We start from the raw sequence: 27481 nt of genomic DNA, 5'->3' as shown, positions 1-27481 counted from the left end.
GGAACTTGCCCAGTTTCTTCATTCCAGGCCCCAGTCAGCCACACCTCCTGGGAGTAGCAGCTCTGAGGAAGTTACCCCTCAAAGACTTCTAGGCCTTTGACGTGACTCTGGTTTGTTCGAAGTTGTGGAATTGATGTGACTCTTTGGTTGGTACAAAGCTGTGGAAGGGCCCCAGACTCCATGAGCTCTGGATTCCTTCCCCAGCATGACGCATGCAGGTGGGCCCCAAGGTTTGGACTTCAGGCTTCTGAACTAGGGTGCCTTCTTGGGAGACTGCCAGGATCCCCTGACGAAAATCACACCAACAGAGACCAGCTCTGGGACTCTCAAGTTACTGACGGAGGTACAGGACTCAGCACCTGCCCCCCGCCCCGCCTCCTGGCCAGCGTGCTCCAGCTTAAGCCTATCCTTGAAGCCTCCAAACCCCCATGCCCCCAGGCCTCTCCAGGCTCCTCCAACACAGCTGCCCGCTCCTGCCCTGTGCTCATTATTCTTCACACTTGGTAGGCCCAAACCTTCTTCCCCACCCTCTGCTCCCATCACCAAATTCTCCATCCTGCAAAGGCCAAGTTCCGGGCACCATCCTGGTCTCGCCAGCTGACTGGCTCCTACCTGCTCTCTCAAACTAAGCCCCTTAGCCTGACTCCCCATCCTCTGGCCCCATCCATCTGGCCTTCTCCTGGCTTGGGCAGAAGCATCCTCCCTAAAGCACGTTCTTTAGTCATCCCTCAACAGGCAGGCATTTCCCTGCCAGCCTGCCCCTCCCCTCCTCCAGGCAACCTTCTCTGACTCCCTCAGCACTGTTGGTGGCACACAAGTCACCATTTGGTTGTTCCTAAGGAGTCACCTTTGTTTATGTCCCAACAGCCTGATCTAGGACAGGACCCACAAGAAATGCTGATGGGGACACAGGCGCTCCTAATGCCTGACTCCATGGATTCTCCCTCTCCTCCACCCACCCCCACCCCCTTCTGAGCTCAGGAGCTGATTCAGTCTGGCCCTGTCTAAAGAGCAGTTGACTTGCCTTTCTGGACTCCCATTCAGCTCCCATCTCCATCCCTGCACAGATGGAAGAAGGCAGGCAGGGACTACAGCAGCTCAGACACCAGGAAGTCTGAATGTCAAGTGCACTTTATTGGGCTCCTGGGCCTTCAAATGCTGTCCTTACCAAGCCGGGGTCACCCCCGCCCCACAGCTCCAGCTGCACAGGAAGCAGGCCGGGTAGAGGAAGTACATGGGGAAATGCTTTCTCTGGCTCCAAAGGGTCTTAGGTGATGCTCCACCACAGCTGTTTGCCCCTTCCCTGCAGCCCTCATCCCACCCCCAGCAGTCAGAGCCTCCTTGGGTAGGGAAGTAGGGGTGTCTGGGCCTTCAGCACAGGAAGCTGGCTTCACACCAACACCTGTTCTTGCTTAAAATGGGGGCAGGAGGCCTTGTACAAAACTCTAGCAGGGGGCAACGATGAGGTAGAAGGATGGCAGTTTTCTCCTGTGGAGAGGGAGCCAGGCTGGCCCTTTCCCTCAGGCCCAGGTGGCTGAAGTAGTGAGGTTCAGCTTGCTGAGGCTGGCCAAGTACTGGATGGCCACGTGGGGCAGCTGGTCCAGCTTGGCGTCCCCTCCCCTCCAGCCACGGGTCACCAGTCCCGCTCTACTGGTTCTCGGTAGGGTAGGCCTAAAAGCCTGAAGACATCTTTCTCAGTGGGGGTGGGCAGCACTCGGCCAGGCCTCACCTTGAGGCCTTGGGTGTCCCGAACCACAGAGGTGCTGAGGGCATGCTCTGACAAGCTCATGCCCTTGGTCTTGGCCAGGGCCCGCATGGAGCGGTTGAAGTGGGCAGAGCCAGTGAAGTAGAGCAGGGCACAGGCGAACTCGCTGTAGGGCACAATGATGATGTCCAGCCGTCGGTGCCGCCGCCCTGGCCCTGGGAGCCGGCACACACCCAGGTACTTCTGCTGCTGGCCGTTCTCCTCCTGACTCACCAGGTCATCTGTCAGAAACCCTAGCACGACATCGGAAGGCTGCTAGGAGGGTAGAGAGCCAGGCCTGGGTTGCCCTGTCCTCCCAGGTCTCTCCTGTTTATCCCTAGGTCCTCCATTCCCAGTTCATGAATTTCATTACTGGGTGGCTTTGCCCTCTCTGGGCCTGCCTCTTTAAACCACGCATAGTCATTCCTCCCCGTGTCCCCTACAGTGTCGTAGACAGGTGAGGTGAAACTCAATCTGCAGGCAGTATTGAGCACCTGACTGGAGGAGTGGTGGACTGTTTCATCTCTTCCCTGAAATGGCTCTGGCCACGAGGGAGAGGTGGCATTCTCATGAAGCAGCCTTCCCCTGCTTCCTGCTTAGAGCTTGCAACTCCGAGGCTCTCCCTCCTGGGAGTTAGTTACCCAGCCCCGCATTGCCCCGGCCAGCCTGCTCACCCAGAGATGGAGCTTATACCTTGTCGCCGAAGGCTGTCAAGGAGACGACTGAAGATGCCCTGGTGAGACTGGCCATCCGGGTGAGTAAGCAGCACGTCCACATCACCACAGGTTGCCTTCCCCCGTCGGTAAGAACCGCATGCCACACATAGCAGCCCGGGGTTGAAGGCCTGAGCTGATTTCCGGACCTGGGGAAGAGCAGGGGGCAGTGGGGAGGGCCTGTGGACCTCAAGCCCTGTAAGGAGTGCCTTCCCATGGCAGTACAAGAGACTTCCCTGACCCAGGAGCCCATACTTCCAGCTGATACCCTAAGCCAATCCCTGGATTTGAGACACAACCCTGAGGGAAAGCCTCAAGGAGCAGATGCCAGAGGTCTACCCTGGGGAATGGCAGTTCTCCAGCTTTGCTAGGACAGAAGAGAAGAAAATGTGCTCTCACCACCAGACTCAGCCTGAAGAGAGATCTAAGAGGTGTATACTCAGATTCTGATGGAAGGCACTGATCTTTTCTTCTAGAGCTCTTTAAGAGCAGAGAGACACACCTTCTTTTGGCCCTTGCCCCAACCCATGTGCCCAGGTCTGTCCACTTAGGACAAAGCACAAGGTGCCCGTCTGCCAGGTCTCAGCAGCCCCAGGTATAGATTTGGAGCTAAAGGCAGAGTATGTGAGTTGGGGCTTGAGGCCTGAGCAGGTGGCTAGCAGGGTGCCCTGGCCCAGGCCTAGGGGGAAATGGAGCACAGGAATACAACTGTACCTATAGTAAAGGAAAAGAAAAAAAGCAAAGAGGAGGCAATTCTGAGCTAGTGCTCACACTCTTACTTGGAAGAAGGAGGCTCGGCATGGAGAGGGAGCCAAGAAAGAGGGGGCTGTCAGCAGAAGGATCATCCTCACTGAAGGAACTAAGCCCATTAGCCTCTGCCCCAGAGACACGGAAGCCTTTCATATGCAGATGGCCTCCACGCCTCTACCCCAGGACACTGAGGATTTCTGGGACCCTGGATACTTTGGCCAGGACACCTCAATTCTCCTGACAGGCCAGGCTCTTCTAATCCCCTCACTCCCTTCTTGAGCCTCCCTACAGGCTGGGAGGAGACCTAGGATGAGTAATCCCATCAAAAACTCCTAAAGCTGGAGCCCTTAAATGCCAGGTGGCAAGCCACCACTGTTCCAATGGGCTGGGGGCTGGAGGCTCACTGGGACATTCTCCGTGCCTGGACACCGTGGCTGAGTGACGGTGTCATCACTAGCACTGAGGCCTCGTGATGGGTGGACAAAAGAGCCTGTCCATCCATCCTGCACCAGCCTCATAGTCCAGTAGCCTGAATAGAGTTGGAGGCTGATTTCAACTAAGGTGGGCCAGGAACTCTATAGAATCCTACCTTATCAAAACCTGATCCCAAAGTAGCAGATCTTGCCCACAGCCACCAGCCCCTAATCCTGATACCAACTGAACAAATGATATATCTAACCCCAAATACATCCTAGTTTCTAATCTAGGTTTTTGATGAATTTAATCCCTAACCCAACTCTAACCTAATGTTGGCCAAATCTTATTTTTAGGACAATGACAAATCTTAACTAAAAGCAATACTAAGAAAACCCTACTCTTAATTTGGGCCTAACATTAATTCAATTCAACCTAGCTTTCCTCTGACCCCAAACCTGATTGTACTGGCACACTGTCTCTATACCAATTCTAACCCAAACTCTGAACCAGCCTCAGGTTGTGGGGAGTAAGGGAGGGTCCTGTGGAAGGTGTGTATGTCTGGAGATAGGAAACTTTGTACAAATTTTGGAGACAAAGGGTCCATAGTTTTCATTGGGTTCTCAGAAAAGTTTGTGAATCAAAGAACACTAAGAACCTCTGCCCTAACCTACTCTGACCTAACCCAGTTCAAACCCCAATATCCTAAAGTAGATCTGACCATAATCCATCTCTAATCCAGCCCTAACATTAACCCAGTCCTAACAGAATTCCAGGATCTAAGCCAATGCTTACTGACCCTAACCTAGACGCCTGGTGTTACAGCACTTCCTACTAAAGCCACCCACCCCTCCAGCTTCAGTTTCAATTGGTCCTTTCCCCACTGGTCTCAACCGCTGGTGTCCCACAGCTTCCTCTGCCTGGCTCCCCAGCTGAGGGGTCACGTGTTCTTGGCTTCCAGCCAGGCCCTGACCTTATACCAAGGCCTGGCTCTCCTTACTGTCTGCTCAATCTCTGTAGCCTCCTCCCGGGGTATGCGTTCCAGGAAGTCATCATAATGCTTCAGACCAATGGCCTGCTGGGTAGTCAGGGAGGCCTGGTTGCGGATGTCTTCTAGGGTCCGGTAACCCTGGAAAAAGAAACCAGATGAGGAGGCTATGAGCAGCTAGAACCAATGGAGAGGCAGTGAATGAGCACATACACAAGGCTTCCATCACCCCCAGATTCCAAGGAAGGCCTGAAGAAGGACCAACCCCAGGAGTGGTTGCATTTGTAATCAGTGGGACCCAAGAGGAGTAGGAAGCATGGGAGACACATCCCAATCCAGCCCTGCCACAACGCTAAAATACTGGCTCATAAGTCCATCAGTCTGAGAGATTCTGGGCATCACCAGGTTGGGGAAACCACTGATCTGGACACATAGCCCTGAGGCCTGGTCTTCTTAGGAAGGCCCTTACTAGTCAGGGGGAGAGAAAAACACACTTCTTGTCTCTCTGCTTCTATCACAAATTAATGTCTTGGGGCTATCAGACAACAGGGCAGGTCTGGGAGCCTGGAGAGGGGTCTCCATGAGCCCTAGTCCCCCTCCTGGTTCATTCCCATCAGAGCACAGGGTACAAGAACTGTGGGGCAGGACCTCTAAGAAAGAGCAAAACTAAGGTGGGTGCTGGGACATAGTGTGACCTGTTGGTACCACATCTGGGCAGTTTTGGTTCCGGCTCCCCAGATGTTGGAGAAGAGCTCCAAGATAGGCACACTCTCACTGATATGGTCCAGCTTCCGCAGATGCCCGCTCTCCAGGATTTCTACGATTTTCTCGGCCATCCGCTTTCCAATCCCGGGGATACCGAAGGCCTCCTGGGGGAGGAGGAGGCAGAGGCAGGAAAAGAAGAGTGAGAGGATGGGAGGTGTACAGCCAGTGGTGGGTTAGCAGACTCCTTTAGCACGTATCTGAATAAAAGCCAGCTTGGTCAGTTGGCAACTGATGGCTGTGTAAAGCCTGGGCACAAGTGAAGATGAGAAGATTGGATGGGCTGGGCTGGGTCACTTGTCTTTTGGCTCTCAGAGGGATGGGGGTCAGCACGGGAAGCAGAGAAAAGACAGCAGTGTGACACTAGTCACCAACATCATGGTAACAACAAGGTGGGGGAGGCCTTTCTGAGCCAGGTCCTGCACTGCAGGGAGCATCACATTTGGTCCTCCCAGGAGTACCTGAGTCCCTCACTAATCTTAGTTCCTTTTCATTGCTCAAACAGTTTAAGTAACTTGCCTAGAATCACACAGTGAATGATGGGAACCAGAATTCAAACCGTGGTCTATTGGCCTCCAGCGTCTAACCTTTATAAAAACCTTTTACTATGGAAAAAAATCCACAGTAGAGAACAATATAATGAACCCCCAAGTACCTGTCACAGCTTCTATAATTATCAAGGTTCTGTCAATCTGCTTTTATCCATCTCCCTGTTTTATTTCTTTTGTGCAAGTCTCAGACATCATAAAACTTAAGCCCTCCCCACCTCCTCCCCACTTGTGACTGATGCCTCCACCAACCTCCAGCCAGTAAACAGAGAGCACCCCATCTCCCTGCATCCCCGCCCTGGCCCGCAGGTACCTGGTAGGAGGTGACAGGCTTGTGAAAGCTCTTGAGGGCATTGATGGCCTTGGCATAGCCCAGGGCCCTCCACTTGTCTCCTTGAACACTGTAGGCTTTGGCTAGCACTTCTAGCTTCTCTGTGATGTGAGGGTTGTGGTTGACTGCCTTCTGGCTCGAAGGTTGTGCACAGACCCACTTATCCAGGCCCTTAGGGGCTGGGCGAGGGTCATCATCTCCCTCAGGGTGGGTGGAGTAGTGGCCACTGATAAGGGCTTCGAGGTCAGCTGCGCTAACCTGGGTCTCTTCCCCATCACTGGTTTCAGCATCAGAGCCAAGCTTGAGGTAGGGAAAGAGAAGAGATGATAAATTCATGCCCCTGGCCCCCAGAAGAACTCTTCAAAGGTGGGGCTGAGTCTTCTAGTCAGACTCAGGAATGAGGCTGGGTCTCTTGATTCAGACCTGGGTCTCCTTAACTGTGGGGCCATGTTCCTTTAGGCTTCCCCCAGTGCCCAGCCCTAGAAGCCCCTAAATGGTAGGTGTGCCTGGGCAAATGCAGGCATGATGAGTGCTGGGAAGAGCCAAATGACTTCGCAATAGAGATCCTTCCTCTTTTAGGGGCCTGGGATTTTCTGAACAACCACCAGGCCCTCCCTGTTCCTGTGACCTAGTTTCCAGGGGAAGGGAGCTCTGAGGGCTGGGAGGCTCCTGACCTGAGCTTGGGTGCTCGGGGCCTCCTCTGTCCTCTGGGGAGGAGATACAGGCCTGGTGGCAGAACGAGGAGGAGTGAGAGCTGTCTTGAGCAGAGCCTCATGGGATCCTGGAGGAGCAGAAAATTCTTGGTCTGCCTTGCTGAGCTGTGGTTGGAGCCCTGGGTACCTGCAGGGATGGTGATGGCAAGTTAAGACCCCAAAGTCCTGGCTCTACCCCTGCTCCCAATCTTCTACTCTGAAATCTTGTTTTTTCTGATTAAAACAATAAAAGTTATTTTTAATAACCCAAGAAGAGAGTTCAAGATGCTGCCAGGAAACACTTGAGGAAGGATTGGGGTGGGGGGAGGTAGCTCACCTGCTGGGGATGCAGATGCTGAATCCTGCCGTGTCCACCAGCCTTCCTTCCTGCAGGCACAGGCTCAGCCAGGTGGACTTCACCAGCTGAGCACCCTGGGGCAGCTGGGACAGTCCGACGAGGCGGAGGGCTCGCTCACCGTCCATGCCTTCATCCACCACGATGTGAGTGAGCCCTGAGGCATGGGCAGCACATATCTGGCCACCATGCTGGATAATCTGCTTCTCAAAGAGTTCTGCTCGGGCTCGCCCAATGCCACTGGGCACAACATGTGCCCGCAGGGAGCTCAGCCACTCTGTGCAGGGGACATCCAGATGCTTATTGTCATGACTGATGGATATGATTCAAATGAACCCAAACAATCGTTTTCCTTCCATCCAGACAGCCAGCCTTCTGGGGATTCAGCCGCAAGCATACACTTAATTTCCCCATGAACCCTCACTTGATGTAAGGGGCAAGGATTTCAGTATGTCCTGTTCCCTCATGTAAACTAGAACAGTGCCTAGCATATTGTAGGTATCCTGCATATGGATTCATTTGATCATCTTTACATTCAAGTATTAAGAGACATCTACGTCACACAAGGCATAAGGCCATATGTCTTGCCATTACAGGCCTCACAGTGTAACAGATATTCCCCTCCCCCACCCTGCCACATGAGGTGTTGTCATTTATTTGTCAACTTGGCTGCAAAATAATGTAACTCTGGGGACCTGAGTTTCCCACCTTCAGGCAACCTCCTGGAGAGCAAAGGAATCTGCTGGTCATTTCCTTAGGGGCCAGAGAGTATTTTCTGATTAACAGAGGTCTAGGGATGGGTTAGAAAATAACACAGCCAAGTGGCCTGGCAAAGACTGGGGCCCAAGCCTGGTACAACAGATACACAAACCAACCTGCAGGCCATGGGTTGGCAGAAATCAGCTCTACTATCTGATTCTAGTCATGAACAATATAGGAAGCCTAGGGGTTCAAGTACATGAGGGCTCTGAGGGTGGATCTGCTCACCTCTTTCTTCTTCTCCACCTTCTTGCTTGGGAATCTTTGCAAGTGCTTTTGATGATGGATTGGCATGAATTTTCCTCCTTTTGGGAAATGCCTTCAAGATGCCCCCAGGGTCCATTGGGGTATTGGCCAAATCACGGCCTTTCAGTTTTAGGTTTGATCGGGCCAACTGTCATGTGGAAACCCAGAACTGAGGTTACCCAACCCTTTGCCTATGGAGGTGCTGTCTCTAACAACCGGACTTTGGAGGCAGTACCTCAGTTCCCCTAGGGGTCTCCCAAAACCCAGCTGAGCTTCAGCAATTTAGCCTAGCACTTACCAGCCTTTCAAAGTCAGAATACTGGGGGATATAAAGGGAAGAATGGGACTATTGAGGAACTCTGGAGGGGTACAAAATGATACTCCTCAGATGGTTGCTCTAAAGAGTCAGTGTAGTGTCTGCTCTGCAGCATCCCACTTTGAAAGGGCTTTACCAAAAGGGGATGCCAGGCTAGGAAATGGAGCTACATCTTTAGAAAGGGCTTGGGCTCCCAAGAGGATTGACGGACTTAGATGAATCTGCATTTAAATCCCACATGATCTTCCTCTACCCCATCACAGGCCCGCAGAGGAAACCCTCGGGGTGAGGGTGTCCGGGGGGCGGGGGAACGCCCTACACCTGCCCTGGTGGTGGGCCTCTAGTTCGGGGGAGCTCAGCCCCGCAGCTGCGGGGAGACGGGGCATGGCCACAGCAGGTGTTAGGGCGCCTTCCGAGGCTGGGGGGAGTCTCGGCCTCACAGCTGGGGGTGGAGACGACCCGCAGCTGTGGGGTCCCCGCCGCGTCCCCAGCTGGCGCGCACCCAGGGACTCCCAGCTGGGGGCCAGAGGAGGGCTGGAGGGTCTGGACCCTGCCCTAAGGACCGCTCCCCCCGCCGCGATTGGGTCCGCGGTGGTCGGACCCCGCGGCTCACCCGCGAGCCGGCCGGAGTAAACCACTTACCAGAGCAGCCAATGAGAGCGGACGAAGGGCGTGGCGGGTGGGAAAAGGGTGGGGGGAGGGAGGCCAAATGCCCGGAACACCTTCCGGGTCGGCCGGAAGTGACCGTAGGCGGAATGGTTGCCATGGCAGCGGCCGGTCGCGCGGCTGGCTGGAGGGAAGATGGCGGTAACCGGCTGGTTGGAGTGTCTGCGGACCGCCGAGAAGACGGCGCTGCTGCAGGACGGTAACTCGAGGCCCCCCACGAACTCCCTAGTCCTTTCCCCCAGGGCCCAGCCCTTCGGACTGGGGCCTCCGCGAAGGGCCTTCGAGCCTGGGACGGCCGAGCTGAAAGGGCCGCGGCTGCCAGACGAGGCCCGGTCCTGCTTTGGCAGATGAGGAAACTGAGGCCCAGAGCGATGACGTGACTGGAACACGCGCCTCTGGACACCTCCTAGTTCCCTCTACACCACTTCGCCCCGCTCTGAGTTCTGTTACTAATAAAAACTCCTTTCATATTCGTTATGTTATTTGCTCCAGACAGCTGTCCCAAGCAGCTCTTTAATTTCCACCCCATTTTACGGGAAGAGGAAACTGAAATTGAAGAGGGTTTTAGACCAGCCCTAGCCCGTTGTCCACTCGGTAGGGTTCTGTTGCTGAATGCAGCCTGGTGTCATTGAAGAGGTGGGGAGACCTGGGCCCTAGTTACTACTCTGCCATTAAATCACAGCTTCTTTATTTGCTTGGGCCTTATTTTCCTCGTCTGTAAAATGAGCTGGATGGGCAATCTCTGATGTCCTTTCCAGCTGTCATATGTTTGTAAGTGAACTTCTAAATATTCCCTGGGATCTATAGGGAAAAACAGCAAGGGCCCCAGCGCTGTGCCTGGGAAAGGTGGGCATAGGGGTAAGGAGTCCTGATTTTGTCTCACTCTAGGATTGGCGGGTGTAGGACCCCCCATTGCCGCAGAAGTCCTTTCCTGGACGCACTTGGCAGCCAGATGAATTAGGTCTAAATTCATGTAGCTTGAGGATACCAGCTGGAAGCACACATCCATCCATCCACCGGAGGAGGCCAATCAGGGAAGCTTGGAAATTAATATCACCTGCTCATTTGCTCGTTCATTCACGCAGCATTTAGGGAGGCTTTTACTATGTGCTAGGTTGTGTATTAGAGCAGAGAATGAAAAAAAGATATGTAAATAAATGTGTGTTAAGTAGACGTTGGGATTTTCTGTAAAGTGTATGAGAGCACGAAGATGGAAATGATCATCTCTTTGAAAGAAGACCTGACAGAAGAGGTAAAGTTTATGGGTCCTAAGGAATTAATGTGTTTGCTAAGTGTAGAAGAGGAGATGGCTGTTCTAGAAGGAATGACTCACATGTAAAAAAAAAAAAAAAAAAAAAAAGGGCATGGAGGTGTGAAAGTATATGGCTGATTACTAGGGGAAAACAAAACATTTAGTGAGGCTGAAACAGTAACAGTCACCTAGCCATAACCCCCCACACTGTCAGGTACCAGGTGCTAGGATGCAAGGTGAATAAAAGTTCTCTTTTCTCAAGGAGCAGTGAGGAGAAATGGTGGGAAATGAAGGATTTTAAATAAATTGGGTATGTTGTGATAGACCTTTTATGCCAAGCTAAAGATTTTGGACATTATTTTCATAGGACAGTGGTGTCTGGTTTTATTATAAGAAATAGATAATATAGAATTTACCATTTTAATGATACAGTTCTGTGGCATGAAGTATATTCATATTGTTGTGCAACCATCACCACCATCCATCTCCAGCACTGGATCTCTTCAACTGAAACTCTGTACCTGTTAACACTAATTCCCCCATTCCCAGCCTCTGGCAACTACCATTCCACTTTCTGTCTTTATGGAATTGATTATAGCAGGAACCTCATGTAAGTGGAGACATACAATATTTGTCCTTTTGTGACTGGCATATTTCACTTAGCAACCACTTATTTCAACGCCCATCTATGTTGCATGTATCAAAGCTAAATAACATTCCACTGTATGTATGCATATGCCACATTGTATTTATCCATTCATCTGTTGATGGACAGATGCTTCCACTTGTTTAGCTATTGTGAGTAGTACTGGACTGAACATGGGGGTACAAGTATTCGAGTTCTTGCTTTCACTTCCTTTGGTCACAGGACAGTTCTTAACAAATATTACATCATCTAGGATTTTGTTAGGTTTTTTTGTTAGTAGCATCCACAACAATGCTGTTGGTCTTTTTTTCCCCCAAGTCAAATAATAATAATTAATGTTAAGTATATGGATTGGATACATCTTGTCAAACCTCTCCTATAGATTTACTTTCCTGTTGGGTATGTGGAGAATATTACCTCCCTCTCACAAAAAAAATCACTGCTATTGGTAGTGAGAACCCAATACTCTTGAATTTTTTTTCAGGAAGAATTGATGCTCATTATGGAAATATGAAAAATAACTAAAGTCACCTATCAACTACCATCTAGAGATAATCATAATTTACATTTTTTAAAAGATTTTATTTATTAGAGAGTGAGCAAGACTGGCAGAGGCAGAGGGAGAAGCAGACTCCCTGCTGAGCAGAGCGCCAGATGTGGGGCTCAATCCCAGGATCCTGGAATCATGACCTGAGCCAAAGGCAGATGTTCAACAAACTGAGCCACCTAGGCACCACCATAATTTACATTTTCATGCATAAACTTTCATATTTCTTCATGCATGTACAGTCATATATATATATTTTTTACCAAAGTATACTAATAAAATTATGTGTGTGTATATATATATACACACACATACACATATATAGCTATAAAGTAAATATGTGATAGAATAAAATACAGATAATTACAACTCCTGGGTAGTAACCACAAAAGAAAAACCAGTTGACTGTATAACAAGCAATTATTTGGGAAAGCCCACTTCAAATAAAGTTAAAAGGCAATTGAAACAATATTTGCAACATATAAAACACATGGTTAATATACATAAAGCTCAATCAGATTAGTAAAAAAAGAAGATGAATACCCAAATAAACTAAGGTCTAAATAGGTAATTCACTATAAACAATAAACCCTTGGAACAGTGTTCAGCCTTACAGATATTTAAAGCTATGCACATTATCCCAGTATGATTATTAGAGTATGGGTTTTGGCCTCAAATGAGCTTAAATCTAGGTCTGTCATTTCATAGCTTTATGAGCTTGGACAAGCTACATGACCTGTAAGCCTCCATTTTCCTCATTTGTGAAATACAGGTAATGGGGTCACATTGGATTATTGTGAGAATTAAATACAATAAAACATGTAAAATGCTAGGCCAATAGTAAGCACTGCATCCTTCCAGAACTCAATATGGACTCCAGTGGGAGAGGAGGTTCAGGCCAGAAACCTTCAGCTGCTCATAGGCAGCACTTTTTACCCCACTCCTGACAGGAAAACCCCTTCCAGCTCTATGAGCCATCCAAATGATTTGGAGTGGTATACCTAGGGACGTGCTGAGAAGCTCTACAAATTTGGGGCATGAGTTTCCCCAGCATACAAATTAAGAATGACTCAAGGGAACTATGTCCAGGAGAGTGAATTAAATGGGAAAATGGCTTGGGAGATCAGATCCAGTTGCAGATTTTAGGTAGTGACTCCTTTAACTGCTCAGGGTCCTTGGGACTCTTATTCATCAAGTATAGGTTGGGTAGCTGCACCCTGTTATTCGGCTCACTGAGGAGCCTACCTGTGTCAACTCACCCATTTGTAAAAATAGGGAAAATTACATAGTCACTTAAAAAATAATTATGCTATATAGGTGGAATTATAGCTATATAGATGGAAGGCTAGGAGACTCCCCTGGATTCTTGCAGGGGATTCTTGTGAAAGTTGAATCAGTGTTCATTCTCTCAATTAATATTTAGTTGAGCTCCTAATATGTGCCAGGTACTGTGCTTAGTGTTAGGGAAACCAAACCATAAAAGTGGGATAAAAACCCTCCTATAAAGACAGGCAGTAATCAATGTATATAAATCATACTGAGGCAAATGCTGTAAAGAAAATGTAAGAGGACTAACATGTGGCTGTGTGCTAGGAATGGCTTAGAGGCATGCAGAAGGCACAGCAATGGTGTGTCTAGAAGGAGTGCTTGGTCAGGAAACCCAGTTCAATATCCTGACCACATAGGCTTGGTTTTAGGAACTGAGGATAGAAAGCTAAATATGGCACCGTTCCTAGGGAGACAAGATGCTCTTAAAAAAAGTATCATACTATGTGATAAATACTCCACTATGGATATGAATAAAGCAGTAGGGAGATCCAAACGAATACAGAAGTGATGAATTTTGCCAAGGTGGCTAAAGAATTCTCAGTGGACTGACATTTGAGCTGGATTTTGAAGGGCAAGGAGTTCAGCAGGAGAATGGAGCTTTGCTGGTAGAGGGAACAGCAGAGCAAAGACCCCATTTAGAGAAAGCTGCATAAAAGAAAGGTGTCCCAGGGCATGTCTTACAGTGATGGTGGCAGTAGTTGGCAAGGAGCTCATGGGCAGCTCTGGGAGGGTTTCTTGTGCTCAAGTCCAAGGCTGTTGGTGTTTCCCAGGAAAATCCCTTGATGTGCAAGTTGCAAGGTAAGAAGAGGCTTGAGGGTAAGGCACTCTCTGCTTTGTGTGTAGGAAGAAGGAAGGTGCACTATTTGTTCCCAGATGGAAAGGAAATGGCCGAAGAATATGATGAGAAGACGGGTGAACTACTTGGTGAGTGACAGGGCCTCCCAAAGGCCCTGAGGAACACTTGGGGTAACCTAAAGCACAGGTAAGCAATTCCAGCCTTAGGCTTGAGGGAGGAATGAGCACCAAAGGTGGAAGCCAGGGAAGACTGAGGCCCTCAAGGCAAGATTGTTCCTGAGAATAATGTGAGGTTAGAGCTGGACACTGGAGGTAAGTTCCACCTGACCCCCAGACAAATGAGAGTGTGAGGAAGTCTTCTGTAGGGAAACTGTCGGGAAAGAACTGTAGACAGAAGGCAGAATTGGAAGTGATCCTCTCTGCCAGGCACAGTGAATGGAGGTAAGGGCAGGCTTTAACTGCAGTTGTATTGCTCGTTTTCTAAAGCCACAGCAGGAGCAAGCAAGCAGCAGCAGCAGCCAGTACTGACCTGGCCTCAGAGGGGGCGCTGTTAAATCTGACCCTTGGAAAATGTCTGAATCAAAGTGGATTGGGGGTAAAAATGGGGATTTTGCAAGATGGTTATTTTCATTCCTACAGCTCTTTTCCTCTAAGACTAGGCTCGTGAATAAGGGGTCCAGCTCAGATTTCTGAGAATTCCTTGATTTGTCCATCCTCTGTACCTAGGTATGCATATCAGCATTAACAGACTTCCCAGAGCTAGGTGGCTGCTGCTTTGACCCAGGGTCGGAGGCTGTCAGCAGTGGGAGTTGGTCTCTTTATTAAGTTCCACCTGAAATGCTAAATCCAATGGTGGAATCATGGGTTGGGTTATTTTCTTGTCATTATTCTTGACTTTAATTTCTTCCTGTGCCTGATCGACAGGTAGTATTGGCAAGGGAATTTTCTTTTTCCCTTTTTCTGACAGCTCATAAATGTCTAGAACCGACAACACGGATTACACTGGTTTGCATTTTCTTAGTCTCCAGTCTTAAAATGTGTGTCCTGCGCATGTTCAGTCGTAGAGTGAAGTGTTGATCCCTCCTTATTATGAGCTGCTTGGGCTCCAGTCCCAATTGGTTTAGTCTGGTGCTATTAAAAATCTTGATGTGTTTAGCATATGACACTGATTTGGTGGAAACCAATACAGTAGTAATATCCTCACAATGCATTGTAATTTATAGCGCTCCCAGGGGGTGACAGCCTTGGAATGCCTAACAGGGGCGAGCTTATGAAAGCAGAGGTCACGTGAGCTAACCACCACCATTGCCAGGCTAGAGACTAGCTGCAGTTCCTCCCTGCAGCTCCCAGCACCACACCTCTCCTCCACTCAGAGCAAATAAAATGCCTGTAGCTGCTGTGGCCATAAAAACAAGCAAACAAATAACTCCTGGCCTCTTAGTTGTGCTTGGACGTGAAATTAAAATGAAAAACAAGTTCAGGTACCTTCCTCTGTAGCATCCCACATTAACCTGTCACTCTTCTCAGCAGATGGGGAGTAGACAATCGCCTACAAACTCCTTTTTTCTTAGAAGCTGAAATGGAGATTCATAGGAGAACACTGGCTAAAGTTTACCTAATAATGATATTAATGTCATAACTTTTATTAAGGTACTATGCTAAGTGCTTTACATGAGTTACCTCACTGAATCATCCTCATTACAGCCCAATGAGGTAGGTACTGTTGTGCCCTTTTACAGTCGGGGAAAAAACAGAAGCTCTAAGAGGTTAAGCACCTTGCTCAGAATTCCATAGCTGGTTAGTTTCTGAGTTAGGATTTAAGCCTAAGTTTGCCTGGTTAAGAGCCCATGCTTTAATGCACAACAACATACTATTGGGAGTTGAGAATATTTAATCCTGCCTTCTTACTAAGTTTTGTTCTCCCCAGAATGACTGAAGCAGGGGCTGGTGGGAGCAAGACAGAGATGGGCAGAAGGAGCACCCCACTCAAACCACTGGGCCCTTTGAACAGCTGAACCTTCTCTTACTCATGTTCAACCACTCACCCTACCCCCGCCAACTGCCCTTACAAAATTATTATTTATGTATAAACAGTCTCAGGGCCCGAACTAGAGCTTGAGCACTCTATGAAGTAAAATACGGACAGGGTTATTATGGCCATAAATGAGAATTAAGTTTCCATTTTTCCAGTTCACTATACAACTTTGGTAATTCTCTAAACTGGTTTTCTGTTAGAAAAACCCAGAAAATAATTTGCCAGTGGTGCATCTGGGTAGGACAGAGTCCTTCCAGTTGGTGTTAACAAGCATAGTGGTGTCATATTTTTTTCAACCGTCTCAGTGCTATTCATTCCCACCCCGCACAATGAATGCTGTATGTAGTCATAGAGGAAAAACCTGAAGGGCCCCATAACAATGATCGGAACATCAAACCAGCCCCAGAAGAACACAGCATGTCCAGGGGGGCAGAGGCTGAAGGGCAGGCCATCCCCCAGCGATTACATTTGGATTACTGGCTTAATCTGCTTTGGTATTTGACCGCCAGCCTAACCACCCCAGGCTGCATTTGGAGGATATTGAGCACTTTCATCCCTAAGCACTTCACTGGCTTTATAAATGACCCACTCGATTCCCTTCAGCCTCCTCAGGGATGGGACGTGGCAGCTGTTTAATAGCCACAGAGCAATGTTGCAGTGTTTTAGGGCAGAAAAGAAGAATCCTGCATCCAGTTTAAGCTGCAGGGAGTATTTAGGAAAGGGGAATGTAATTATCCGCATTGGAAGCAGGCCAAGGCTTGGAGCTTTGGGGAAAGAGGCCTTTAGGACCTCCACTTTCCAGCCCACCTGAAAGATGGGCCTTCCTTTAAGCAGTCTAGGACATCAGCCTGCTTCCTGCTGACTTAGGAAAAAAGCCCCCAGGCACTGCCTCCTTCATATATTCCTCATCAGACCCTTTAGGGTCATTGAAAGTCTCCTTTCCAAGGACTGGCCCTGGCTCAGCTGGGAAGAAAAGACAGCGTCCCAGGGAGCTACCCTACACACACTAGTTTGAGTTTAACATATAATCAAATCAGAGTGACAGCAGGTGGAAACAGTCCTCTGTTGCCACAGGAACTGTCCTTGAGTTCAGGAGCAAAGACAGGATGAGAAATACAAGACGAAGTGTATTTGCACGTGTGCATTCGAGCTTGTATACATGGAGAAAATAACAAGGACTTCACCAAAACTGTTTATTGGATCTTATAAGGGAATAAGTAGGGAGACTTTCTTCTACATTCTACCAAAGAATTTAATCCCAAGGTGTTTAAAAAGAAAGAAAGCAAGCAAGAAAGCGGTGAAACAGCCAGAAGGCTGGCCTCCAGTTAAGCGAGGTATTACATGAATAGATTTGGATATACTCCCGGTCACAGTCCATTCACTTAAGAGAGTAGAAATATTTGTGAAAAAAAAAAAAGTTGCCTATAAAGCATATTTCCAAGTTTTACTCTTCCTTATTAATTTTCATTATAAACTTGGAAATGTGTTTCTAGGGAGAATTTTTGGCCCTAAGACGTAATAAAATCACACTGCAGAATGCAGCAGACCTTATAAAAGCACATATTCAAGGGAAAATTCTAATTTTATAGCACACTTTTGTGTTCAGCTTGCATGCCTTACTTGGAGCAGGGAGGGTATTTGGGTTTGGCATAGCTGCTCCAGAGGTCTCGAAGAAACCCATCCTAGAATCCTACTACAAGTCTCACCCCCTCAGCCCAGAAAGAGAAGTGGATGGGAGCAGCTGCAGCAGAACATCAGGCACTTTTTGACCCATTTAGCTCCTTCCAATGGCTGTGGGAAGGCTGCTGGCCTTTTGCAGCACTTAGGGTGCCCACCTAGAGGATGCCAATGTGGCAGGAAGGGAGAGGAGCCCAGGGGTTATAGCTGGAGGAGAGGGGAAGGCTCCCCTGCTGTCATGGCTGCACCATGAGGACATGGATGACTGGGATTCCTCAGTATTCTGGCTGGGGTTCTCAAGTAATGTCCACTTAACTAGTTTTTCACTTTTAATTTCTATACTGTATGTACCTTAGGGGAAAAAGAAAACAATTTATGTAAACATGTGGTTTGTAAAACAAGGTAAAGGGGATTCCTGGGTGGCTCAGCGGTTGAGCGCACCTGCCTTCGGCCCAGGGTGTGATCCTGGAGTCCCGGGATTGAGTCCCACATCGGGTTCCTGCATGGAGCCTGCCCTTCCCTCTGCCTGTGTCTCTGCCTCTGTGTGTGTGTGTGTGTGTGTCATGAATAAATAAATAAAATCTTTAAAATAAATTAAATAAAGCAAGGTAAAATAGAGATTATTGTTTGCATTATAAAAGGATGAACCTACTCTACAAAAACAAATTCATATGAGATCTTCTGTAAATAATGCAGTTAAAATATGGTATGAACCTAAAGTTTTGTTTAAATACAATTCTGGGGCTGTTGTTTTGAGCCAGGTAGAGCTGAAATGAGTGAATTCTTCATTTTGACTTTCTAAATCATGAGACAAATCTGCCTGTCAGCTTTCATCTTTTTAATTTACTTTTCCTTTGCACATTTGCAGAGAGAAAAAAATGCACCTCAACTCTGACTTGTTGGGATCTGCAATTTCCCTGTTACTAGTGGCTACCCTTTTCCTAACCAGCACACCTCTCCCTTGCTTGAAATCACACCTTCTTAACTCCACTCAGCTCCTTTCAGAGCTTTGTTCCAATCCCTTTGTTTGAGTGCCCAGAATACAAGCTTTCCAGGTTATCCAATATCGAAATGCTCTGCTGGGATTTCAGCAGTTGTGAGGTCCTGGTCAAATGGACAAAACTGGTGTAAAGGCCTGCCGCGCCTGCTTTTCTCCTGTTCCAATCATCTAACATGACATCATTGATTCAGCAGGAAAGAGCAGAGTCCCTTCCTTCCCTGTAATCCCATTGCTTCCTTCTCTCCTCAGTGAGAAAGTGGCGTGTGAAAAGTGCCTTGGGAGCCTTGGGCCAGTGGCAGATTGAGGTGGGAGAGCCAGCATTCCTGGGAGCAGGGAGCCTGGGCCCTGAGTTCATCAAGGAAAACAATGCCAATGTATGTGTTATCTGTCGGGTGTCTTGAGGGGGGCTGGGGTGGAGCCGGCTGCTGGCTTTGGAGGGCAAATACGATGTCTTCTTCACCACCTTGTCTCCAGTGTGCCTGCCTGGATACAGAGCTCTAGAAGTGTTTGCTTGAATGAATACCCAGAGGGTTTTGGCTTGGTCATCCCATGACAAGGGCTCCAGGCCTGGAATGTCACAGCAATAGCAGCATCAGAGGGGAGCTGTGGGGAAGAGCTGAAGGCTTCCTGTTGTGTGCCCCAGGTGGAGTTTTGCAGAGCAGGGAGCCATCTCTTGCTTGCCCTCACCAAGAGCAGTCTTTAAGTTGGATATGCCTTTTGTAGCCCATCTTCATGCGCAAGGACACCAAGATGAGTTTCCAGTGGCGGATTCGAAACCTCCCCTACCCTAAGGATGTCTACAGTGTCTGCGTGGATCAGAAGGAGCGCTGCATCATTGTCAGAACAACCAACAAAAAGTAAGTGGTGTGATGGGCACCTGCTACCTGTGTATGAGCACAGTGTGGGGTAGGGCTTGACCTAGGGTTGGTGCTCAGACTGCTCCCCACCTCAGAGGGCAGAGAAGCCTCCTCTTTCAGCCCAGGGAGGGAGGAGGCTGCACTAAAGCCCCAGAAGATGCCAAGAGCTAGAGGGCTTCCTTTCTGCAGGAGCTGCTTGAATAATGTAATCAGCTCCATCAGGGCAGGGAAATAGGAACAATGGATGTCTGGTCCAGTACCTGGCACATACTGGGGTTTTAACAAATATTTGTGGTGTACATGAAGGGACAAGGGACTCACCTGGCCATTGACTTGTGATCTTAAGTGGTTCTGCTATAAGATTATTATTATTCTGACCTCCTGGCTGGATCCAGTCCATGGTGAACTTGGCCTAGTGTCATCACTGTTGGGGGCTGTCAAGGAGCCATGGCCTAGAGGGCCCCCCCAGCTGAGGAGGCAGTTAGAGGACTTGAAAGTACTAGTCTGGGAGCAGCAAACCTTATACCTCTCTAGACTGAGGGCAGTAGGCAGGTACTTTGGTCTCCTGGAAGCATCTTGCATTCTGTTTCAGAAAGGGTACCTGACTTCCCTTTTTTTTGTTTGTTTGTTTGTATTTTTAATTTATTTATGATAGTCACACACAGAGAGAGAGAGAGGCAGAGACACAGGCAGAGGGAGAAGCAGGCTCCATGCACCGGGAGCCCGACGTGGGATCCAATCCCGGGTCTCCAGGATCGCGCCCTGGGCCAAAGGCAGGCGCCAAACCGCTGCGCCACCCAGGGATCCCCCTGACTTCCCTTTGTTTCTCTCCTTGTGTTCGCTGGGGGCAGACAGAGGGAAGGCAAAATATAGGGTTGAGGAGACAGAAGGTAGCCAAGGAGGCGACTTGATCCAGGTGGGGCTGCTTCTGGCCTGACCATCTTGGAAATTGTTGATCCTATTTAGATTTCCAGAGCTCTGATCACAGAAGAACCCTGTAATGAGCTGGCCTCGATCCGGGCCAAAGGGATTGTAGTATAAGACCAATTCCCATGAAATATACTTGAGGTATTTTTTTTTTAAATTTTATTTATTTATTCATGATAGTCACAGAGAGAGAGAGAGAGAGAGAGAGAGAGAGGCAGAGACACAGGCAGAGGGAGAAGCAGGCTCCATGCACCGGGAGCCTGATGTGGGATTCGATCCCGGGTCTCCAGGATCACGCCCCGGGCCAAAGGCAGGCGCCAAACCGCTGCGCCACCCAGGGATCCCTACTTGAGGTATTAAAACAGGAGGTTTTATGAGTTACTGGTCTGCAAACTGAAGCCACCCAGCATGCCTTGTGGGTGCTAAGCTTGGGCCAGAGGTGCCACCATCCATCCATTGGTTTTCATGCCAGAAGGAGGACCCAGCTCTCTTTCCATCTCCTCAGAGGGTGTGGTGCCAGCCTCCCCTCCCATCTCCCTCAGGTCCATGAGGCTCAAAGGGAAGCAGAATAGCTCCCAGGCTTCCCCAGTGCAGCCTTGGGTTCTGCCCTCCGTTTATGACCCCTGGACCCTATCGCTTTGGCAGGGTTAAGGGGATGGGGAAGGGGTGGAGATGAATGAATTAATTTCAAGATTATTGCTCTACATGCAGCCAGCAGCCCCTGCAGTGGGCCTTGTCTATAAATATAAAGTCATAATAATAAGGGTTTGCGTTTATAAAGCACTTTGAAGCCCTCAGATAAAAGGCAGTTTATTCCCGTTATTGTTCTCATCATTAATGGGAGTCACTGCCTAAAGTGGAATTTAGCAATTTCAGACAACAGAGAAATTGCCTTTAGGAAAACAAACTCCGTGCTTCAGCAAGCATTCCCTGGCGTAAGAGGCCCTGGGTCCAAACTGGGAACAAAAGTGCTTCTGATAGCACTTGAATCTGCAGCCTAGCAGTTTGTGGAGCTGGCTGCTGCCTCCCTTTTGTCCCCCAGAGGTCACTGTCGAATACAGATATCAGGCAGAAATGTGATTACCAGGGAGTGAGAGGAGAGAGGCTAGCTAGCTCACCAAAAAATTCATCTGCTGGCAGATCCTCTGGGTCCCATCTGCTGCTCATATCCAGCCATAGGTGGCGCTGTTGGCCAGGAGCAACATGGCTGGAAGCCCATTCCTGCGCTCAAGGTTGGGGGATGACATTTTTGAACTGATGAGTGAAGCCAGGTGGGATGGGAGGAACGCTCCTGGAGGGGGCAGGGCTAGGGCTGGAGGCTGGACTCCCACAGAGGGGAGAGGAGTATGTGATTGCCCACTTTGGGGTCCACACTGAGCCTCTGGTCCAGTGGACCTGCCTGGCTCAGCCTCGCCTCTCTGCCAGAGGTTAGAGAGAAAGGCCAAACTTTTAACTGGTTCTTTCTTGAGCTTAGTAGCATTTTCATCTCCTACTAGGAGCAGTAATGTGTCTTATACCTTTACTACCACTAATTAACGCAATGGTTATTCTTTTGAGCAGGATACTCAGTTTTTTCAGGATGTTAAAAATCTGTCTTTTCATCACCACACCATCCAGTGTTGGGCAGGGTACATGTTTTCATTCTTGTATTATATGTTAATGATTATATAAATATGTTTGTAAAGTCAGCATGATGACTTCCTTGGAAGGGAAAGTTAGCGACAGTTTAGATGGCCAGGCATCTGCAGTACCCACACTGTGGCATCTTTCTCTGATTTGCCTTCTTCCATTGCCTTCTGGTTCTGTGCCTGCCTGAGTTCTAATATTCTGGAATGTAAAAGCCAACATTACTAGTAAAAGCCAACATTCCTTTATCCATACCTTGTCTCTGAAGGACTGGGTTGGCCACTTTTCTGGAAAGGATTGATTCCAGTGTATCATGTCCTTGGCCTTAGGTATTAGTGAGGGAGTGGATGAATCAGAGAAGAAAGAAAGTGCTTTTCTAGGATCCCAGGGTGGTACTCCCTATTCCTGATAAGAATGTCTATTCAGAAAGAAGGTTCTTAGCCTCAGCCTAGAAGCTGGTAGCTCTAAGTGGAATGAACCAGGGCACTGGAGTGGGAAGATGTTGGCTTAAGTCTGGCCTCTGCCACATATTAACTTCAGTATTTTGGGCAAGGTTTCCTCAGGTGTCACAGGAGAATACTCATACCTACCTCACAGATTGTTTGGGCGATTTGATGAAATCATAAGTATACAAACTTCCAGCACAGTGGCTGTGAAGCATGAAGCATGTCTATAGTAAGTCTTTGGAAGTTGGAACGTGGCTGATTGGACATTGGTGACACTGACACTGTGGGAGGTGTTAGTAGGCATCACTAGAAAAAAAGGATTCTGTGGTCGAATAAATTGAGGAAACTGGATTAAACAAGTTTCTCTTCGGTAGGACTTAACAGCAGTCTTAGTCCGTGAATGTGCATCGTGAGTCTAGGAAGGACTGCTGTGGGCAGGGATGACCGGTTTGCCTGGAGCTGTGATGTTTAAGAAAGAAGGGAGGTTTGTCTACTGCTTTTCCAAGGGCAGGACTGGCTAGAGGCTTCTCCGGACCCATCTGGTCAAGCCTGTGTGCTGGTATGCAGGGCGCCCCAGAGCAGTGTAGGGTGTGACCCATGTGACTCTCCACAGAGGCCTTGCTTCTACTTTCAGCCTCTCCTCTGAGTCTCTCAAGGCCTGGCCTCTTGTGCCCTTTCTCAGTTTACCACAAAGGAGGGAAAGGACTGGAAACTGGGAAGGGGATATAGTAGGAGAGTGGTGGGGTACTATAGATTAACTCCAGAATAGCCAAAATAAAAAAGCCATCCTTTTGGCAGTTTCAGGGAAGGTAGAGTTGGCCTATTCCAGTCCCTTGGACAGTGACTAGGTTCATCTAGTTCCGTGACTAAAGTTCATTCAGCTTCTTTATTAGAGGAAGAAACCAGAGCCCAGAAGTTAAGTGACCTGCCCAGGGTCACAGGCCAGGACCAGGAATTGTCCTGAAAGCCTTTGCTTCCCCATGTCTTTCGAGAACTTTTGACATTCAGAAAGGAGAACCGATGTGTTCGAGTGCCTGAGGGACCTGTGGGGTGGTTGGGTCCTAGGGGAGGACAACACCCTCACACCTCCACCCCCATATCTGCCCCATCCTTGGAGAGCAGGGAACCTAGACCAGGGCATCTGTTACTCTGAGAGAAGATGTGGAGAGATGGAGGGGTCAGGAGGTTTGGGGAGCTATTACTTGTAATAGGGGCCTCTCCACTGACCAGATCTGTGACTCCAGCAAGATACCTGTCTCTACCACAGTTTTCTCTTTTGTGAAAGAGGATAATGAAAGCAACCAGCCTGAAGGGTTGTTTTGAGGATTCAATGTGTATAGAGCAGTGCCTGACCCTGAATAAGCATTAATGAACATCACCTTTCATTGTGTGACTGAGACTGAGAGCAGTGATGGGACATGGGAAGAGGGGAGTGACATGCGTCCACCCAAAGCCCAGGAAGCACTGTACCGTGAGGGCCTAGCTTTCAGCAGAAACAACAAGATCTCCTGAGGCAGAGATAGGGCCTTCTCTTTCTTCTTCATCCTTAAATCCCCAGCTCACAGCTCAAGGCCTGGGACATACCTGATGCCTAAAGTCTTGTTTGCTGCCTCCCTAGGACTGCCTGGGGCCGAGCATTCTGACTTTTCTGGAAGCATAGTGGGTCCCTCTCTAGTCCAGGTACTGGTGAGAAAGTCAAGTATGGTTCCTCTCAAGGAAACCCCAAGGCCAGGGAATGGAGGTGAGAAGGGGGTGAGCCATTCCCTGAGGAAAGGAGGCAGATGTCCCATACGCCCTTGAACACTGGCCCTGGGGAAGGTTGTGTAACCTCAAGCATTCACTAAATCCATTCATAGACTCCACAGACAAAGCAGAGCCTCTGTGCCCACTCTGCCTCCATCCCCTCACTTCACCTCACCGTGTGGTAACAGGTGACAGGGAGGAGGCAAGCCCCGCACCTCAAGTTCCCTTTGAGTCCAAGCCCCCCAGGTTTCTTTTCTCAGTCCCAGTGTCCCATCCTGGGGACCGTGGTTTGCTGGGGCTTCACTGAGGGGATGCAGGTGTGTCCCTGTCCCACCCCAGTGCACCAGCCAGGCAGGCAGAAAGGATGTCCCTGCGCTCTGCATGGTAAGGCCTCCCCCAGGCCCCATTGGTTCCTGCTGCTCTCCAAGTGCTGCTGCTTGTGTGTATTTGCAGGGAAGATGTTAACACTTCCTAACAAGCCTTTGTGTTCATCTAATCTGTGCTGTTTAACCTTTGACTCCCCCTATTATCAGTGTCTGCCACCTTTGCTGGCCAGCCCAAGGGCCTCAGGAAGAGCCCTCGCCCTGGCCGGCTAGGAGAACGAGGCAGCATTCCATCCTGGTTTTGCAGGCAGATGGATCGCTTTTCCCTGGGGCAGAGCTTTGGGAAATAAAGCAAGCTTGTTGTGCCATTAGGATCCCCCAGCCCCCACTCCTTTTGAACTGTCAGCCTTTAAGTCAACATTCTTTTCCTCCTGTGGGTCCCAGCACCTTGGCGGGGAGTGGAGAACCTGGGAGGAGAGGGGCCCAAAAGCCTCTGCGAAACTGAGGGTTTCGGGCAGGAGAGCAGGACAGAAGTGCTGCATTGATGTCAACTCTGAGTCCCTGGGGCATCGGGGCATTTGAATTGAACTTGTGGTAGCTGTCACCATAAGGACCAGGCCCCTCTGAAGTATTAAAAGCCTCATCCTCTCCGGGGCCCCTCACTTGAGTTTGTGTGTACCTGCCGGCAGCATTTCCCTCCCCAGCCCACACAACCACTACTGGAGCAATGATGCCATGCCTGGGTGACAGATCTGACAGCTGCTAGCCAGAGCCTAGGCCCCACTTCCACCAGGGAAGAAGCCAAAGAAGCCTCTTCCTAGAGACGAGGTGCTCTGCTGAAATAAACACTCGACTAGGAGCAAGGAGCTTTAATCCTGACCCCACTGATGACTGGATGTGAAGCCAGACAAAACATGTTACCTCTTTCTTTGGTGAAGAAGGTCAAATTTCCTGTAAAATGAAATCCAGTTGTACACATTGTGGACTAGGTGTTGCCCTTTGGGTTTTTTGGGTCTGTTTTTACTAAACAGGCTCGTTAATCTCTGGACTATCATCTTGCAGATGATAGAGACCTTGTGTGAAAATGAAGGCACGGCACGGGGCATCTCAGGGCCAGCAAGGTCGCCTGGAGCCCCAGAGGTCCAGCTTCCAAGATGAGTCACATGGTTTGTCTTTCTAGATTTCTCCTTGTGGATATACCTCCCTCTCTGGCCTACAAGCAGAGTTAGGCCCACAGGGCCTTGAGAGACCCCAAAAGAGGAAAAAAGTAGTTGGGGTCTTCAGAGAAGGTCCCATGTAAAGGCAACTATTGGTCCCCAACTTTGGGAGCCAACCCTAGGTATACTTACTCTGTCCCTTGTTCTTGGGGTACAGAGAAGGCCTGGCCTGACTGAGCTGTATATTATAGGAGGCTTCTTCTGAATGTCTCTGGGAGTCCTGACCCTGAAGGATGAGTCATTCTAATCCTTGGTCTAATAAAGTAACCATGATGGGTCCTGCACTTCACTGCTGGCCTGGCCAAAATGCCTTTCATTCATCCCGGTGTGTTGTTGTTGTTTTTTTAATATTTTATTTATTTATTCATGAGAGATACAGAGAGAGAGGCAGAGACATAGGCCGAGGGAGAAGCAGGCTCCCCATGGGGAGCCCAATGTGGGACTCAATCCTGGGACTCCAGGATTGTGACCTGAGCCGAAGGCAGACGCTCAACCCGAGCCACCCAGGTGTCCCTCATCCTGGTGTTCTAACTGGCTCCCCTTCTTCCTTTTTGGCTCTATGGAAGGTATGGAAGAACTATGTAGATATTTGGCACCAGAGGGCCTGCTGCCCAGTCCTTGGGGGTCACCTTGTTGGATATCCTGGTGATCTCTTGGTCTTCCCACAGGTACTACAAGAAATTCTCCATTCCTGACCTAGACAGACACCAGCTACCTGTGGATGGGTCCTTGCTGAGTTTTGCACATGCCAACTGCACCTTGATCATTTCTGTAAGATTCACCCAGACTTCTTGGCCACTGCATCAGGGAGAGGGGGAGAGGTTCCTTCTTTCCCTGCCCATTTCCCACCCCATGGAAGTGTCCCCAGTTTCAGCCCCAACTCTTGGAGTGTGCTTGCTAGAGAACAGGCATGGGGACAGCGGGGTAGGGTGAGGGTGCTCAGCTGATCTTAGAAATCACAGCTGGAAGAGGAGAGAGGGTGGAAAATCACAGGACTGGGATTCTGGTGGAAGGCTCCCAGCCAGTCATGTGACCTTAAGCAATTCATTCAACCTTGTAGGCATCAATTTCCTCCTTTTCAAATAAAGGGATCAGAGGAGGCCCCGAGTGTGTATGTAGGAGGGGAGATGTGGCTGAATGATGTCCTCTTCCTGATTTCACCCACAGTACCAGAAGCCAAAGGAGGTCCTGGCAGCTGAGTCAGAGCTTCAGAAGGAGCTAAAGAAAGTGAAGACAGCCTACAGCAGCGATGGGGACTGTAAGACCCAGTAGCAGACCATCCTTGAGCCTGCAGCGTGGTGGGTGGGTGAGGCTCTTCCAGACTTTGCAGCTTGGGCCTTTCTGGTACAGGGGTACCTCCTCTCTTCCAAGAGCTGTCCAGGCTCTGTGAGAACTGGGCTGTAGGGTGTTCCTAGCCCTGATATCATGGTCTGATCTCCCAGTAAAGTCATTCTGAGTCACTGTGCATAGACTGCCCTCTTGTCCACTTCTCCACCCTCCTTTTGCCCGGGAGGGTGCTGGTGAGGGCATTGTCTTCAGGAACCTTCAACATCAAGCCTTTCACATAAAGGGGGAGGCATGGGTCTTAGATGGAGCAGAGGTGGGGGAGCCCCGAGGCCCATCCTGTTTGCATAAATTCATAGGAATGCTAGCTAGGCTGGCAGAGACCTTGTGCTATCTTAGCTTGCAGAAGGGCCCTGATGAGCTCCCTTAGGTGGGGTAAGGTAAAGGAGAAGTTTTTGAAACACAGAGACCCTGGAAATAGCCCAGGATATTA

At 49.3% G+C, this 27481-nt stretch overlaps 2 protein-coding genes across 7 annotated transcripts; one reads left to right on the top strand and one right to left on the bottom strand.

Moving 5' to 3' along the window:
• Nucleotides 1–1113: 1113 nt before the first annotated feature.
• POLL (DNA polymerase lambda) lies at nucleotides 1114–9406 on the bottom strand. 5 transcript variants are annotated; one of them, XM_072805610.1, is made up of 9 exons: nucleotides 9261–9406; nucleotides 8285–8450; nucleotides 7280–7574; nucleotides 6925–7090; nucleotides 6233–6550; nucleotides 5305–5478; nucleotides 4622–4750; nucleotides 2438–2606; nucleotides 1114–2017 (listed from the first exon to the last, which is right to left on the bottom strand). In XM_072805610.1, exons 2-9 carry the CDS (start codon nucleotides 8397–8399, stop codon nucleotides 1983–1985), a joined length of 1401 nt encoding a protein of 466 aa, XP_072661711.1. In that variant the 5' UTR covers nucleotides 8400–8450; nucleotides 9261–9406; the 3' UTR covers nucleotides 1114–1982. The 5 variants fall into 5 exon arrangements, with proteins under 5 accessions (XP_072661711.1, XP_072661707.1, XP_072661708.1 ...); XM_072805606.1 differs by having other exon boundaries at nucleotides 1114–1998; XM_072805607.1 differs by lacking the exon at nucleotides 9261–9406 and adding an exon at nucleotides 8601–9114 and having other exon boundaries at nucleotides 1114–1998.
• Nucleotides 9332–27169, top strand: DPCD (deleted in primary ciliary dyskinesia homolog (mouse)). Of its 2 annotated transcripts, XM_072805615.1 has the most exons (6): nucleotides 9332–9483; nucleotides 13902–13982; nucleotides 18815–18939; nucleotides 19289–19422; nucleotides 26373–26475; nucleotides 26872–27169. In XM_072805615.1, exons 1-6 carry the CDS (start codon nucleotides 9420–9422, stop codon nucleotides 26974–26976), a joined length of 612 nt encoding a protein of 203 aa, XP_072661716.1. In that variant the 5' UTR covers nucleotides 9332–9419; the 3' UTR covers nucleotides 26977–27169. The 2 variants fall into 2 exon arrangements, with proteins under 2 accessions (XP_072661716.1, XP_072661717.1); XM_072805616.1 differs by lacking the exon at nucleotides 13902–13982 and having other exon boundaries at nucleotides 9348–9483.
• The last annotated feature ends 312 nt before the right edge of the window (nucleotides 27170–27481 follow it).

This window comes from Canis lupus, chromosome 29, assembly GCF_048164855.1.
Source record: "Canis lupus baileyi chromosome 29, mCanLup2.hap1, whole genome shotgun sequence".
Lineage (NCBI taxonomy): Eukaryota > Metazoa > Chordata > Mammalia > Carnivora > Canidae > Canis > Canis lupus.
Note: the sequence above shows the minus strand (reverse complement) of the source record. Positions and strands in the feature narration are given on the sequence as shown.